At 39.1% G+C, this 14601-nt stretch overlaps 1 protein-coding gene across 2 annotated transcripts in view; it reads left to right on the top strand.

The window, feature by feature from the left end:
- The window catches only part of SVEP1 (sushi, von Willebrand factor type A, EGF and pentraxin domain containing 1), a 207086-nt gene that overhangs the window by 83325 nt on the left and 109160 nt on the right, over positions 1-14601 (top strand). For both annotated transcript variants that reach the window (XM_086315927.1, XM_086315928.1), the window contains 4 exons: positions 3045-3242; positions 6418-6536; positions 8699-8828; positions 14303-14410. In XM_086315927.1, coding sequence (XP_086172053.1) covers positions 3045-3242; positions 6418-6536; positions 8699-8828; positions 14303-14410 — 555 coding nt within the window. The remainder of the gene's footprint in view (positions 1-3044; positions 3243-6417; positions 6537-8698; positions 8829-14302; positions 14411-14601) is intronic.

Here is a 14601-nt window from a genome sequence, read left to right as displayed (position 1 = left end):
CAATATAAGATAAAAATGTATTATCATTTGAAACACATTTTTGATAAAGTTCTTAGAAACTCATTGATAACTGACATAAAAAAAGTTCATCTTCCATCTGTATCTACTTAAAAAATATGGACAGTCTTATTAAATCTGGAAAATGAAAAGGATGCTAGAATCATCCATGTTATTTAGTAAGATTGTCTAAGATTTAGCTCTTGTAATAAATCATAAGGTTAGAGCTTAGAGGATTCAAAATCATCATTTGTAAACTATGTGTCTACCTCTAAAATAAAATGAGACTACTAAAGACTGAGAGTTCATTAAAGTCTTAAGAATACCAAAGAAACAACTCCTCTGTATAAATGATAAACAGAATATGTGATGAAAAACCACAGTCAGAGATCTGTATAAAATATAAAATATGTAAGAATAAACCTCAAACAAAAATATATGGAACCTGTATTACACAAACTACAAAATATTGCTGAGATAAAAAGAACATTTTAATATATTTATAAAATTTTGTCAAAAGGCAAAGTTCTTCCCAAATATATGTATAGGTAAAATGCAACCTATTCAATAGCCCAAAAGAGATTTTCTTTTTTCTCCTTCTTGGAACTGGGGAGTGATTCCAGGATTCATCTGGGAGAATGTGCAGGCAAAACTCACTAAAATAAGATTGAAAGGGAAGTGTAATAAAGAATAGTAAAAAAGGAAGTAGTTCTGCTGGGTTTTTAAATATATACTAAATTGCAAAAATGAAGAGTATGTAAGAACTGCCATCAGATCAGTGGGACATAATAGATTCCCAAACTTATGAGTTTCATATATTATTAAGGAAGCATCATAGCTCAGTTGAGAAGATAAGATTTATTCAACTGATAATATAGTAAAATTGGCTCGCTCCTTGGGAAAAAGCAAAATGAATCAAAATGAAGTTTTCATATGTCTTTAATACACACCAGACACCAATGGAAATACTTTATAGTTTTAAGATATAAATTAAAAATAAAACCATTAAAAGCTAGAAGAGAGTATAGTTAATATATGTAGAGTAAATATTAATCCATTTCAGAATTTATTAAACATAAAAGCAATGGGAAAAGATTCTCCATTACATTAGAATAGATTAAATTGCCAGTGCAGGAGACATGGTTCAGTCCCTGGGTCAGGAAGATCCCCTGGAGAAGGAAATGACAGCCCACTACAGTATTCTTGCCTGGGAAATCCCTTGGACAGAGGAGCCTGGTGGGCTCCAGCCATGGGATCACAAAGAGACAGACACGACTTAGCAACGAAACAACAATAATATAAAAATTCAAAATGCCATAAACAAACAATAAGAATATTAGCAGGGAATAAAATCTTGATATGAGAGCTAAAAGGTTAATTTTCTTAATTTATAAACAACTGTCCTGAAATAAAGGATTTAAAGTCCCATATGTTGTTTATATTTGAACCACAAATTTGGCTCTGACAGTCCTCTTGATCAAAGCAGAACAGGAAATCTGGACTGTCATCTGGTACATTTGTTCTTTTTTGTTCAGTCACTAAGTCGTGTCCAGCACTTTGCGACCCCATGGACTACAGCACACCAGGCTTCTATGTGTACAAATAAAGGAACATAGCAATTCTCAGGAAAGAATTACTTCTGTTCACAGAGAGGTTTGAAAGCAGTCATTTCAGGGAGAAGGCATGATTGTAGAATGTTTGGGGGGCACACAGGTTCTGCCATTTTCCTGTTGGTAACATCAGGAAAGTTAACTACGAGAATTACTATTATGCCCCAGTGCTCTTTGGAGAAGGAAATGGCAACCCATTCCAGTACTCTTGTCTGGAAAATCCCATGGACGGAGGAGCCTGGTAGGCTACAGTCCATGGGGTTGGGAAGAGTCGGACGCGACTGAGCAACTTCACTTTCACTTTCATGAATTGGAGAAGGAAATGGCAACCCACTCCAGTGTTCTTGCCTGGAGAACCCCAGGGACAGAGGAGCCTGGTGGGCTGCTGTCTACGGGGTCGCACAGAGTCAGACACTACTGAAGCGACTTAGCAGCAGCAGCAACCAGTGCTCTTGTTTGTAAGTGAAAATAATAACACTAGTCGTTCCTGCATAGGATTAAATGAGTCTATCCATGTAAAGCACTTAGAATAATGCCTGGCACATAGTAGACACGGGATAAACTTAGTGATTATCACATGGGAAATACAGACTAAAGATGCTGGTGGTGCTACCAGTAGAATCACTACTACAATAAGCAAACATGTGTGCGGGTTCATGTGCATATACACACATATCTTGTATTAAGTCCTCATCTGATTTTCCATTCTATCTCCATTCTACCTAATTCACCTGCTATTCTTCTTCATTTCTGAAAATAACATCATTAAGAGTCTGGGCCCTAATATAACACAGGGATTCTAGGGAGAGTATAAAAACTTTTCTCAAAATCTGCTTGCTTAAAGATGCCACCATAAGTTCATAAAAATGGAAACATTGTTGAATTGCCACTTACCCCATGAAAGATAGAATCTAATTCACTATTTTACGCTTAAGCGCCATAATGTAATATTCTGCAAACTGAAGATTCTCTACGCAAAGGATAAAAGTCACAGTCAGCATTGATTTAAATACTAGTTAGAAATCTTTTAGAGATTTGATACACTGGTAGAAAACATGAGGTAACTAAAGAGATGTGTGTGCGCTTAGTCGCTTCAGTCATATCTGACTCTTTGTGACTCTGCGGGCTCCACTGTGGCCAGGGTCCCCTGTCCATGGATTCTTCAGGCAAGAATACCAGGGTGGGTGACTATTCCCTTCTCCAGGGGATCTTCCTGATCCAGGGATCGAACCCCTGTCACGTCTGCCTGCAGTGGCAGGCAGGTTCTTCACGACTAGAACTACCTGGTTGAGCATAATTAACAATAACAATGTTTGTTCCGTGTCATATGCAGACGTCTGCATGCAGACCGATTGTATTTTTCTTGAGTAAAGTGACTCTGTGGCATTTTGTAATTTGTGAGAATGTAAATAATATCTTCTTGCTCTCCTGCAATAGAACGCTACTGTGCCACCTTTCAGAAGCCCAAAGGTGTTACCCTGTCACCTCCCAACTGTGGCAGGCATCCAGCCAAACCTGGCACGATCTGTCAGCTAAGTTGCCGCCAAGGATTCATTTTATCAGGGGGCAGAGAAGAAGTGAGGTGTACCACCTCTGGAAAATGGAGTGCCAAAGTTCAGACAGCTGCTTGTAAAGGTAGGTCCCCACGTGGGTCAAATTGAAAACCAAATTCTGTATAATGACGTGTTATTGCAGTGTCGGACTATCCTTTGCAACTTTTGGTGCATACCTATGGTAAAAGCATAGATGTCACCCCGATATATGCTATGAAGATTTTGGCTTTAGGATGGTGAATTTACAAAAATCCAGTACCACATGCCAGGCAATGATAGAAAAAAATAGAAAACTAGGGATGATATTAGGGCCAGAAATCAGGTAAGTTTTCCAATGGGAATTGAAAATCTTTGAAGAATTTCTGACTCCTATTAAGCAAGTGAGATTAAATTAATTTTTTTTTGAAAAAAGCAAGTCATCAGCACTTTAAAACCTGCATCTCGGTACATTCACAAGAGAACATTGCCACCTTCCTTACAGCAAGAGCAGACTGCTATGAAAAAGGAGGTATGGAGAGCAAGAAAACGTTCTTAGAAGTAAAAATATAAATCTCTCTAAGAGAAGGACGAAACAGCGGAGTGGAGGTTGTTGAAAAGAGTATTAGTGATTTGAAGAAGCAAATTGAGAATTCCTTCAGAAGGGAGAACTGCTAAACAAGGAACTTGAGCATCCCAGTGGATCAAGTTCAAAAGATACAAGTTAAGAGATATACCCAGGAGAAATTGAGGAACACCAGTGCCCTTTAATAAGGAGCTCCAGAAGCATAGAGAGGAAAAGGGATGGAGGGGAAGAATTTTCCTACCAGCAGAAGAAAGTTTCCCTGAGCTACAGAAAGGCTTGAACTTTTAGATCGAAAATAACCTCGGACCTTGTTGGTTTTCTATTTTATATAGTTATATTTGTTAATCTCAAGCCTCTAATTTGTCCCTCCCCAACCCCCAACAGTACGGCCCTGCTGTATAGCTCAGAGAACTACATCCAATATCTTATAATAACCTATAATGGAAAAGAATCTGAAAAAGAATGTATGTATGTATCACTGAATCACTTTGCTGTATACCTGAAACTAGCACAGCATTGTAAATCAGCTGTACCTCAATAAAAAATAAAAAGTACCATTATCAGAGGAAAAGAGTTTGTTTATCCATATGCACTAAACACTGAATAATGTGAGTCGAAAAGCTTCTGAGTATTGGGCAGGCATATTTTCACTACTTTGTGAAATTTTTAAGATCCAAAGTGAAAGTGAAGTCGCTCAGTTGTGTCCGACTTTTTGTGACCCCATGGACTGTATAGCCTACCAGGCTTCTCCGTTCATGGGATTCTCCAGGCAAGAGTACTGGAGTGGGTTGCCATTTCCTGCTCCAGGGGATCTTCCTGACCCAGCGATCGAACCCATGTCTCCTGCATTGCAGGCAGACGCTTTATTGTCTGAGCCACCAGTAGGGCCAAAGGTAAGGAGAAAATCTGAAGTTTCCAGAGAGAAAAGAGGAACTTCACAAAGGAAACAAGATTCAGACTCACACTACACTATGCTTTTCCTTTGCAACTCTAAATGCCAGAAGGCTGTTGTACATATCAGTGTCTCTTTTGCTGTCTCGTATACAGGGTTATTGTCCATATATATATGCGTTAGTATACTGTACTGATGTTTTCCTTTCTGGCTGGGAGAGGGTGGGATGATTTGGGAGAATGGCATTGAAACATGAATAATATCATAAAGGAAACGAGTCACCAGTCCAGGTTCGATGAACGATACTGGATGCTTGGGGCTGGCGCACTGGGACGACTCAGAGGGATGGTACGGGGAGGGAGGAGGGTTCAGGATGGGGAACATGTGTATACCTGTGGCGGATTCATGTTGATAATATGGCAAAACCAACACAATATTGTAAAGTTAAAAAAATAAAAAAATAAATAAATGCCAGAAGGAAATGTAGCAGTGTGCTAAGAATACAAAGGGAGAGTGCATATAAACTTGAAATTCCAAGTTCATTCACACTATTATTCAAGTCTAAAGGAAAAATGAAATGCTTCTTTAGATTTTAAGAGTCGATATGCTCATGCACCTTTGTGGGGGGAAGTTGTCTACATAGTAGCCCCTCTGAGAAAGGGAAAATATAAATTGAATAAAACTTTTAAGAAACAAGAAAGTGAGACGCAGATTAATCTGGATATATTCAGCTGCAAGTTGCAGAAGACTTAATATAACTGAAGAGAATTTATTATATAATAAGAACTTAGCTCTACAGTGACTGTTGCAGCTATGTGGAATGTTACCACATCTAATGCAGTATCTGTACTGCAAAGTTTCACACTGCAAAAAATATCTTTGCCTTTAATTTGTTGTTTGCTTTGACAGGACATTTTAGCATATTAATTAATGCTACTTGACAGTCTGTTTTCAAGTGCAGTCCCTTCCTACCATACTCAGCATTCATTTTTTTCTGTTTATTTCATTCCAAAAGTATTTGTCAAGTTCATATTATATTCCAGGTACTATATAATACAATGAAATAAGAAATCATGACATTCAAAGAACTTCAGTTATTTGCAGGGAGGAAATTCAGTTTAAAAATGGCAAGGTGCATTATGGCTAGGAAGGACAGAGGGCAATCAGAAGTTGTGCAGTGAGCACCTAAAATGGACCAATGGGTCAGAAAAGCTTCCTCGGGAGCTTGTGTCTAAGCTGAGAATTACAGGACAAGTAGAGGTTACCTGCCTCAAGGAAGAAGAGAGCATTGATTCAGACAAATAAAAGAGCATGAACAAAGGCCCAGGTATAAGAAGGATCATGGTGCTCTTGTGGGACATCTGGTGTGGAGACTGAGTTCTGATTGGGGATCTGTAAGTGAAAAGGCTAAGAGAGAAGCAGGTACCAGTTCAGGAAGAACTTTGGAAGCCATGCTGAAGTACGTTAGAAATCCTCTATGATTAGATTAGAATTAAAAATATTTCTTACCTGTCTCTTGTGGCCTTCCTTGATGGCTCAGATGGTAAAGAATCTGCCTGTCAATGCAGGAAACGTGGGTCGATCCCTGGGTGAGAAAGATCTCCTAGAGAAGGAAATGTCAATCCACTCCATTATTCATGCCTGGGAAATCCCATGGAGAGAAGCCTGCCAGGCTACGGTCCATGGGGTCACAAAAGAGTCAAACGACTTAGCTACTGAGCATGCATGCCCTAGTCTCTTAAATGACTTAGAATTATATCACTGCATCAGTAAGTTAACTGCTGTGTGAATTTTCTGAATTAGATGTGGAAGCTCCTCAGATCAACTGTCCTGCAGACATAGAGGCTGAGACCCAGGAACAGCAAGACTCTGCTAATATCACTTGGCAAATCCCAACAGCTAAAGACAACTCTGGGGAAAAGGTAAGGTTTGAGCAAATATTTGTATCCTTTTTCAAATGGTGCTATTGAAAACTTTCCAGTACTCTAATGATTGTACTGTCTCTAGCTGTACTCTACTCATAAATGCAAATGCCCCATCTGATAACAGAATGATCAGCCTTGAATTTTTCATTAGAAATCTCAGATGAAAATCTCTAAAAACAGAAACTTTTCATTCCGTGGATTTTTTGTGTTGTGTATCCTCTAAGATTACTTGGCTAAAAATTCTTGGCCCTTTACTATGCTCTGAAGATCTTTTAAGAAAAAGAAAGATGGGAAATCAATCTTAGTTCCTATTTATAAACATATCTTTTAAAATATGATCCTGAAATGATAGTCTAAAGAAGATAACAGTGTTTCTTACTTTGCTTTCAAAAACCAGCATTATTCAAAACACAGTATTTTAGTATTTGCATACAAGAGCTTGAGATAATTATCCATCAGATATTAGAAAAGGAATTAGGAATTTAACACCCTCTGCAGTCTGTACTTGTAGTATTCACATACATGAACATGCTCTTAAACAGTATAGAGTTTTCACACCTGTATGTGAACATGTATGTAAGTAGGGCCGTTCAAGGGTACAACAAGCAACACAATATGTTCTGATAATTGTGTTGAATATACTTAACAATAAAGATAACTTTTTATAGTGTATCATTTAATAGAACTATCACTCTGTATCTGTATTCAGATCAGATCAGATCACATCAGTCGCTCAGTCGTGTCCGACTCTTTGCGACCCCATGAATCACAGCACGCCAGGCCTCCCTATCCATCACCAACTCCCGGAGTTCACTGAGACTCACGTCCATCGAGTATCTGTATTACATCTCCAGAACTTATAAGTGGAAATTTGTACCTTTGTCCACTTTCTCTCATTTTGACCACCCCCAGACCTGTCTTCTGGCAACCACCATACTGTTCTCTGTATCTGTAGTTCTTTTTTTTTTTTTTTTCCTCCACTTGTAAGAAAGATCATATGGTATTTAGGTAACCAAACTCAACTTCTAAGTCTGATTTAAATGTGATTTCCAGGCTTCTAGGACTTACTGTTCTGTAGGTGATGTGTGCATTGCATGCTGCCTAAGAGGCCTATGAAAATATATATGATCATTGTCAACATGGTCATTGTCATCAAACACTAAGAAGAGTGCAGGGACATACTTTAGGATCCATGAGAATTTAGACTAAATGAAGTACCTGTGTGTTGAAATATTTTTTAAAAATACAATTTTTTTTAAATTGTATTTTTAAAATATTTCTCAAAAGGTAAACAGCAAACTAGAGAAAAATGCTTTGAATTTCTCAAATGTTAGAATGTTTATTACATATTAATGTAAGTTTATCTTTATCACATAATTTTCAAATGGACTAAGTGCAAACATATGATTCAAAAAGAGAAGAATACATCTATCTCATGCAGTCGTGTGAGAATTTAATCTTACCATGAGACAGTAAGAAATTGGAAATTAAAACGATGACCTGATGCCATATTTTTGATTTATCAAAAAATAATGATATTTAACATAGATCAGAGAACTCTGAATGGGAACTTTGATACTGGTCCTATCAAATACTAACAGTGGGGATGCAAATTTTTACCAAAATCTGGGAAATAAATTTTGTATTACCTATGAGTAAAATTTTAATGAATTTGAGGTTAATCTATTCCTAGGAAGAATAGGACATAATAAAAATATTTTTTAGTGTCTGTGCAAAACCATTTTTCCTAGTGCTGCTTATACCAGTCAAGTTTGGGACCAATTTAAATGTCCTTGAATAGATTTTTCTTTAAAAAAAAGTACCATATACTTATTTCCTAAGTTATAAAGATATTTAACAGTCATAAGTTTTCAGAAAATATGTAAGAGCCTAAAAAATGTTCTAAGATATTGTGTTTAATAAATAAGGAACAACATTTCATATCTATCCGAACTCTATAAACTGCCTAGGTAGAATAACCTAGAAAGGAATACACCAAAGGCTATGCCTGACTTTTTTTTTTCCTTTTTACTATATGTAAAATATTGTGTCATTTTTAACTTCACTTTGCTAATTATATATTATAAACCAAAAAGTAATAAAAGTACTATTAATGTTAACTTTAACTTTCCAAATATTTGGAAATTTCTTTCCAAAAGGTATCAATCCACGTTCATCCAGCTTTTACCCCACCTTATCTTTTCCCAATTGGAGATGTTGCTGTCACATACACGGCAACTGACCCATCCAGCAACCAAGCCAGCTGCACCTTCCATATCAAGGTTATTGGTAAGTCTTCAGATTACTTTGGTAAATTTGTGAAAATAATCCAGAACCCCCAAAAGCTTTGCCTCCTCTTTATCTTCAACAACTTCATTTTCACTGATTCTTCCTTCTGTCATTGAAGCAGCTTCCTCTTTGAAACCTATGTATCCTTTCTTCTGAAGTTGCTCAGTCATGTGTGACTCTTTGTGACCCCATGGACTGTAGCCTACCAGGCTTCTCTGTCCATGGGATTCTCCAGGCAAGAATACTGGAGTGGGTTGCCATTTCCTTCTCCATGTACCCCTTAACGATCACTATATCCCTGATTCCTTTCTATCTGAGCCTTTTGAAAATTCCCCAGTGGTTGCCATATCTTTTGGCTTAACTGCCATTTATTCTTAAAGTCGCTCAATTCTGGCTTCTGTTTCCTCTGCTCATAGAAATCAAGGTCACCAGGTAATCTCTAGAGGTAATCCTACTGCACACTTTTTAGCTTATTTTATATAATGTTTCCATAGATTTTACATTGTTGACAATGTTCTCTTTATCAAAACTGCCTCCTTTCCTATCTTCTTGGACACCGGTCTTTCTTGTTTCTTTCCCCCATTATTCTCATTTTTTCCCTCCTTGATTGCTTTTTTAGGTTTCTCTTCCTTAGACCAACTCTCAAATGTGGATCATCCCCAGGATTCCAGCCTTGACCCTCTTTCTTTCTCTCTAGTTTTCCCAGTAATTTTGCTAACTGATAACTCCTGGATTTCTGTCTCCAGCTCAGATTTCTCTTCTGAATTTCAAATTTGTATATAAAACTTCCTACTGAACTTTCCCATGTGAATGCCCCACAGGCATTTCACATTCACTCAAACTTAAGATATTTCTTAGCTCAGAAAACAGAGTGAAGACCTAGTTACCAGACAAGAAATCTGGAAGTCATTCTTGACTCCTCTCCCTCTGTCACCAACATCCAATAAGTTATCAGGTTCTACTGGTTTCATCTACTTAATATCTCTGAAATCTGTCTCCATCTCTCCATCCTCACACCCCACTGCTATAGATCAGTCTTTTTTAATTTCATTTTCTTGACCTGGTTTACTCCATCATCTCCTAACTGGTGTTTGTACTTTCAGTCAATTCAATATTCAGTAGATACTAGATGGTACTCAGAAATGGCAACCCACTCCAGTACTCTTGCCTGGAAAATCCCATGGATGGAGGAGCCTGGTAGTCTACAGTCCATGGGGTCGCAAAGAGTTGGACACAACTGAGCGACTTCACTTTCACTTTCACTCTCCAGGCAAGAATACTGAAGTGGGTAGGCATTCCATTCCCCAGAGGATCTTCCCGACTCAGGGATTGAACTCAAGTCTCTTGCATTGCAGGCAGATTCTTTACCATCTGAATCACCAGGGAAGCCCAGATAGATAGCCACCAATAAGACTTAATATGTGGGGAATATATGAATGAGGTGGTCTGTAGTGCTCAAAAGTACAGACTGTGAACACAAACTGCTTGACTCCAGAGCCATCTCTCCTACTTAAGACAGAGTGGCCACTTCTCTGTGATTATTTCTTCATCCAGAAATAGAATTAATAAATATATTACCTCATAGGGTTATTGTGAGGTTTTTAATTTGTTAAGATATACAAACTACTTGAAGTAGCGCCTGACACTTTCAGTTCAGTTCAGTCATTCAAGTCATGTCCGACTCTTTGCAACCCCATGAACCGCAGCATGCCAGGCCTCCCTGTCCATCACCAACTCCCGGAGTTCAATGAGACTCACGTCCATCGAGTCGGTCATGCCATCCAGCCATCTCATCCTCTGGCGTCCCCTTCTCCTCCTGCCCCCAATCCCTCCCAGCATCAGTGTCTTTTCCAGTGAGTCAACTCTTCGCATCAGGTGGCCAAAGTATTAGAGTTTCAGCTTCAACATCAGTCCTTCCAGTGAACACCCAGGACTGATCTCCTTTAGGATGGATTGGTTGGATCTCCTTGCAGTCCAAGGGACTCTCAAGAGTCTTCTCCAACACCTCAGTTCAAAAGCATCAATTTCTTTGGCACTTAGCTTTCGTTATAGTCCAACTCTCATATCTATACATGACTACTGGAAAAACCATAGCCTTGACTAGACGGACCTTTGTTGACAAAGTGATGTCTCTGCTTTTTAACATGCTGTCTAGGTTGGTCATAACTTTCCTTCCAAGGAGTAAGCCTCTTTTAATTTCATGGCTGTAATCACCATCTGCAGTGATTTTGGAGCCCAAAAAATTGAAGTCTGACACTGTTTCCACTGTTTCCCCATCTATTTCCCATGAAGTGATGGGACCAGATGCCATGATCTTAGTTTTCTGAATGTTGAGCTTTAAACCAACATTTGCACTCTCCTCTTTCACTGTCATCAAGAGGCTCTTTAGTTCTTCTTCACTTTCTGCCATAAGGGTGGTGTCATCTGCATATCTGAGGTTATTGATATTTCTCCCAGCAATCTTGATTCCAGCTGGTGCTTCTTCCAGCCCAGCGTTTCTCATGATGTACTCTGCATATAAGTTAAAAAAGCAGTATGACAATATACAGCCTTCATGTACTCCTTTTCCTATTTGAAACCAGTCTGTTGTTCCATGTCCAGTTCTAACTGTTGCTTCCTGACCTGCATTAAGCTCTATGTAAATATACTAACATTTTGCTCTTTTGGTTTCATATATATGTTTAGTGTTTATTTTAAAATTCAGTACATTGAATTCATTTTAAGAATTTTACATAACCTCTTGAAATGTGTATCAAACTGGCTTCTTACCCTAGAAATGATAAGTTTTGGTGAAAGTAAATAAACTGACTTACATAAAAATCTATGTTTATGTTCTAGTGCTTAGTTGTCTTTAATTGCCTTTTGAATGTTTTAAACATGAACATCACCTGTCACATGAAAAATATGTTGGATTTATTTTTATGGTGCCGTGATTTTAAACATGGACCTGTGAGTCAAGAGTTTGCCACGTTTTCATTTTTCACAATGAAGAGTCAGCGTGGTGAAATGTAAAAAGTATACTCACGTGTCTAGCTAGATACTAGCTGACTTTTCAAATTCTGAAAGAGAGCAAGGAAATGGCAGGGAGGAGGGAACGGAAGAAGGGGAGGTAAAGAGACCAGAAAGGCAGGAGGAGAGGGAGACGGAAAACAGTCCAAAACCTACATTTTCTTGTTTTCCTCAGATGACAGAGTGTTGGTGTCTTAATGATAGATGAGAGGAGTAGGAATGCTTTTGCTTCACATTCCACAGAATGCTGCCTCATGTGCTTTGAAATGGACTTTCTTTTTCTGGAGATGCTGCATCTGCTGGGACCCCCAGCTATTTGACACTCAGTGGCCTCTGAGGACTGCTCTCTCTCATCCCCAAACTTCAGTTTTTAAATGTTTGGCTAAAATCAGATAACTTTAGAAAATCTTGGAACTATTTCATTTGCACTTTCTTTGGGGAGCATAGTAAGTACTGTTAGATTATAAATTTAACTATGCGTTGGCTTGATTCCGAATTCTCAAAGTGCACTGGCCTCCTACAAGCATTCCTTCATTCTTTTCTTTATGCAACAACTTTTTCGGAGCATCTGTTGTGGGCCAGGTGCTGTGCTATGGCCATGGAGACTTGTGAGCCAAAGAGGCTCCATCGCTGGTTGACACAGTTCACAGCCTAAGAAAGCAGTAAATCAAAGATCCTACACTAAGAAAATGCAAATACTAGGAAAAGAGAAAAACTGAATATTCACAAGACTTAGCATCAAACAGAAATCTGTATATTCTTATAGGTACAGCTCATTTCATTTCAGGATATGTGTTTCCATATACATAGATACTATATCATTCTAGTCTTGATGCCTGTGACTGTAATTTACTGGTTTACTGACCTCAGGCAAGTCTCGTAAATTTGCCTGGTTTGAGACTCTTTACCTATATAATAAGAAAATTACTGTTCATCCAGGCTCCCTCAAAGACGTGTTATTACAGATAGAAGGACATTTTGTATATGCAAAAATCAACAGTTCTGTGAAAATGTCCTCCTTTACTACTTCTTGGTTGTACTTTACTGACCTCCTCAAATTCTACCGCATTCCACCCGAGTGTGAAACCTGGCTCACCCGCACCCCCTCAAACCCTTCCTTCAATGTAGATTACAGTGCCCAGCAACAGACTCACAGATCTTTCATTTCTACCGTGGCTTTCACCCCCTCTTCATTGCAGCCCCTTATTCCCGTGTCCACACCCTGTTCATTGTCTTTACCTGGAATTGATCAACCTAGGCATCTTAGACCCCAGAGTCCCACCTGTGGATGTAATCTCCTGGCCTTCCAGCAATATCACATCCTCACTTTTTTTCTGACAAGGGTTCGTGTAATCAAAACTATGGTTTTCCCTGTAGTCATATACAGATGTAAGAGTTGGACCATAAAAAGACCGAGTGCAGAAGAATTGACGCTTTCGAACTATGGTACTGGAGAAGACTCTTGAGAGTCCCTGGACACCAAGGAGATCAAACCAGTCCTCAGCCCTGGATATTCATTGGAACGATTGACGCTGAAGCTGAAGCTCTAATACTTTGGCCACCTGATGCAAAGAGTTGACTCATGGGAAAAGAGCCTGATGCTGGGAAAGATTGAGAGCAGCAGTGTAACAGAGGATGAGATGGTTGGATGGCACCACCGACTCAATGGACATGAGTTTGAGCAAACTTTGGGAGATAGTGAACACCAGGGAACCCTGATATGCTATAGCCCATGGGGTCGCAAAGAGTCAGACATGACGAGAAACTTAACAGTGACAACGACACTTAAATGTCTTACATATTCTGCAGCATGACTCAGATCTCTGCCCGTTGGTCTTCCATGCAGCATCTGTCAGCCCTTCAGTTAAGAGGAGGGTCATTCAAGAGATCCCTGTGAAAGCATTGCCTTGGTCATTTCATGCCTTCTCATTATCTGGGAATGTTTACTTCACTTCTGGGTGGATCAGCTCAACTGCCACTGGCGAAACTCACAAATTAAATGCTCCCAAATTTACCGTTTCTGCTGCTGTGTTCATGGTGGTTTTAGCAATCTGGTATTTCTTCAACAAGTAGAGTGAAGCATAGCAAGAATCAGCTTTTTCTTGTGATGTTGAGATCAGGGATGAAACATGCATGAGTGCTCAGTTGTGTGGAACTGTTTGCAACCCCAAGGACTATAGCCCACCAGGCTCCTCTGTCCATGGGATTATCCTGGCAAGAATATTGGCGTTGGTTGCCATTTCCTCCTCCAGGGGTCTTCCTGACCTAGGGATTGAACCCACATCTCTTACAGTTCCTGCACTGGCAGGTGGATTCTTTACCACGTCATCATCAAAGGGATCCCAGGGCCAGCCTTGTGTCAAGGTTCTCCGCCTGCACAAGTAGACTTCTGTTCTCTCTTGCAACCCTCCTCATCAGTTTTGAACATCAGTTGTGACTTCATCCTCTGATTTCATGTTTTTTAGATGTAGAGCCACCTAGCATAGACTGGTGCAGGTCCCCACCTCCAGTACAGGTCTCTGAGAAGGAGCATGCTGTGACCTGGGATGAGCCTCAGTTTTCAGACAACTCAGGTGAGAATGCGGGTATCTTCTCGTCAACATGTTACCACCAAATACAAAGCTTGTAAAAAGATAAAAGAGAAATAAAAAGCAAATTACATCTAAATATAGTAGCATGGATAATTGCATAAGATGTTTTAATGCTAGGATAATTCTATATATTTTAACATTGTTAATCTTACCTGTCCATGGCTTTTCATTCA

This window comes from Bos grunniens, chromosome 8 (assembly GCF_055505025.1).
Source record: "Bos grunniens cultivar Pamir isolate PY7600 chromosome 8, Bosgru_T2T1.0, whole genome shotgun sequence".
Lineage (NCBI taxonomy): Eukaryota > Metazoa > Chordata > Mammalia > Artiodactyla > Bovidae > Bos > Bos grunniens.
Note: the sequence above shows the minus strand (reverse complement) of the source record. Positions and strands in the feature narration are given on the sequence as shown.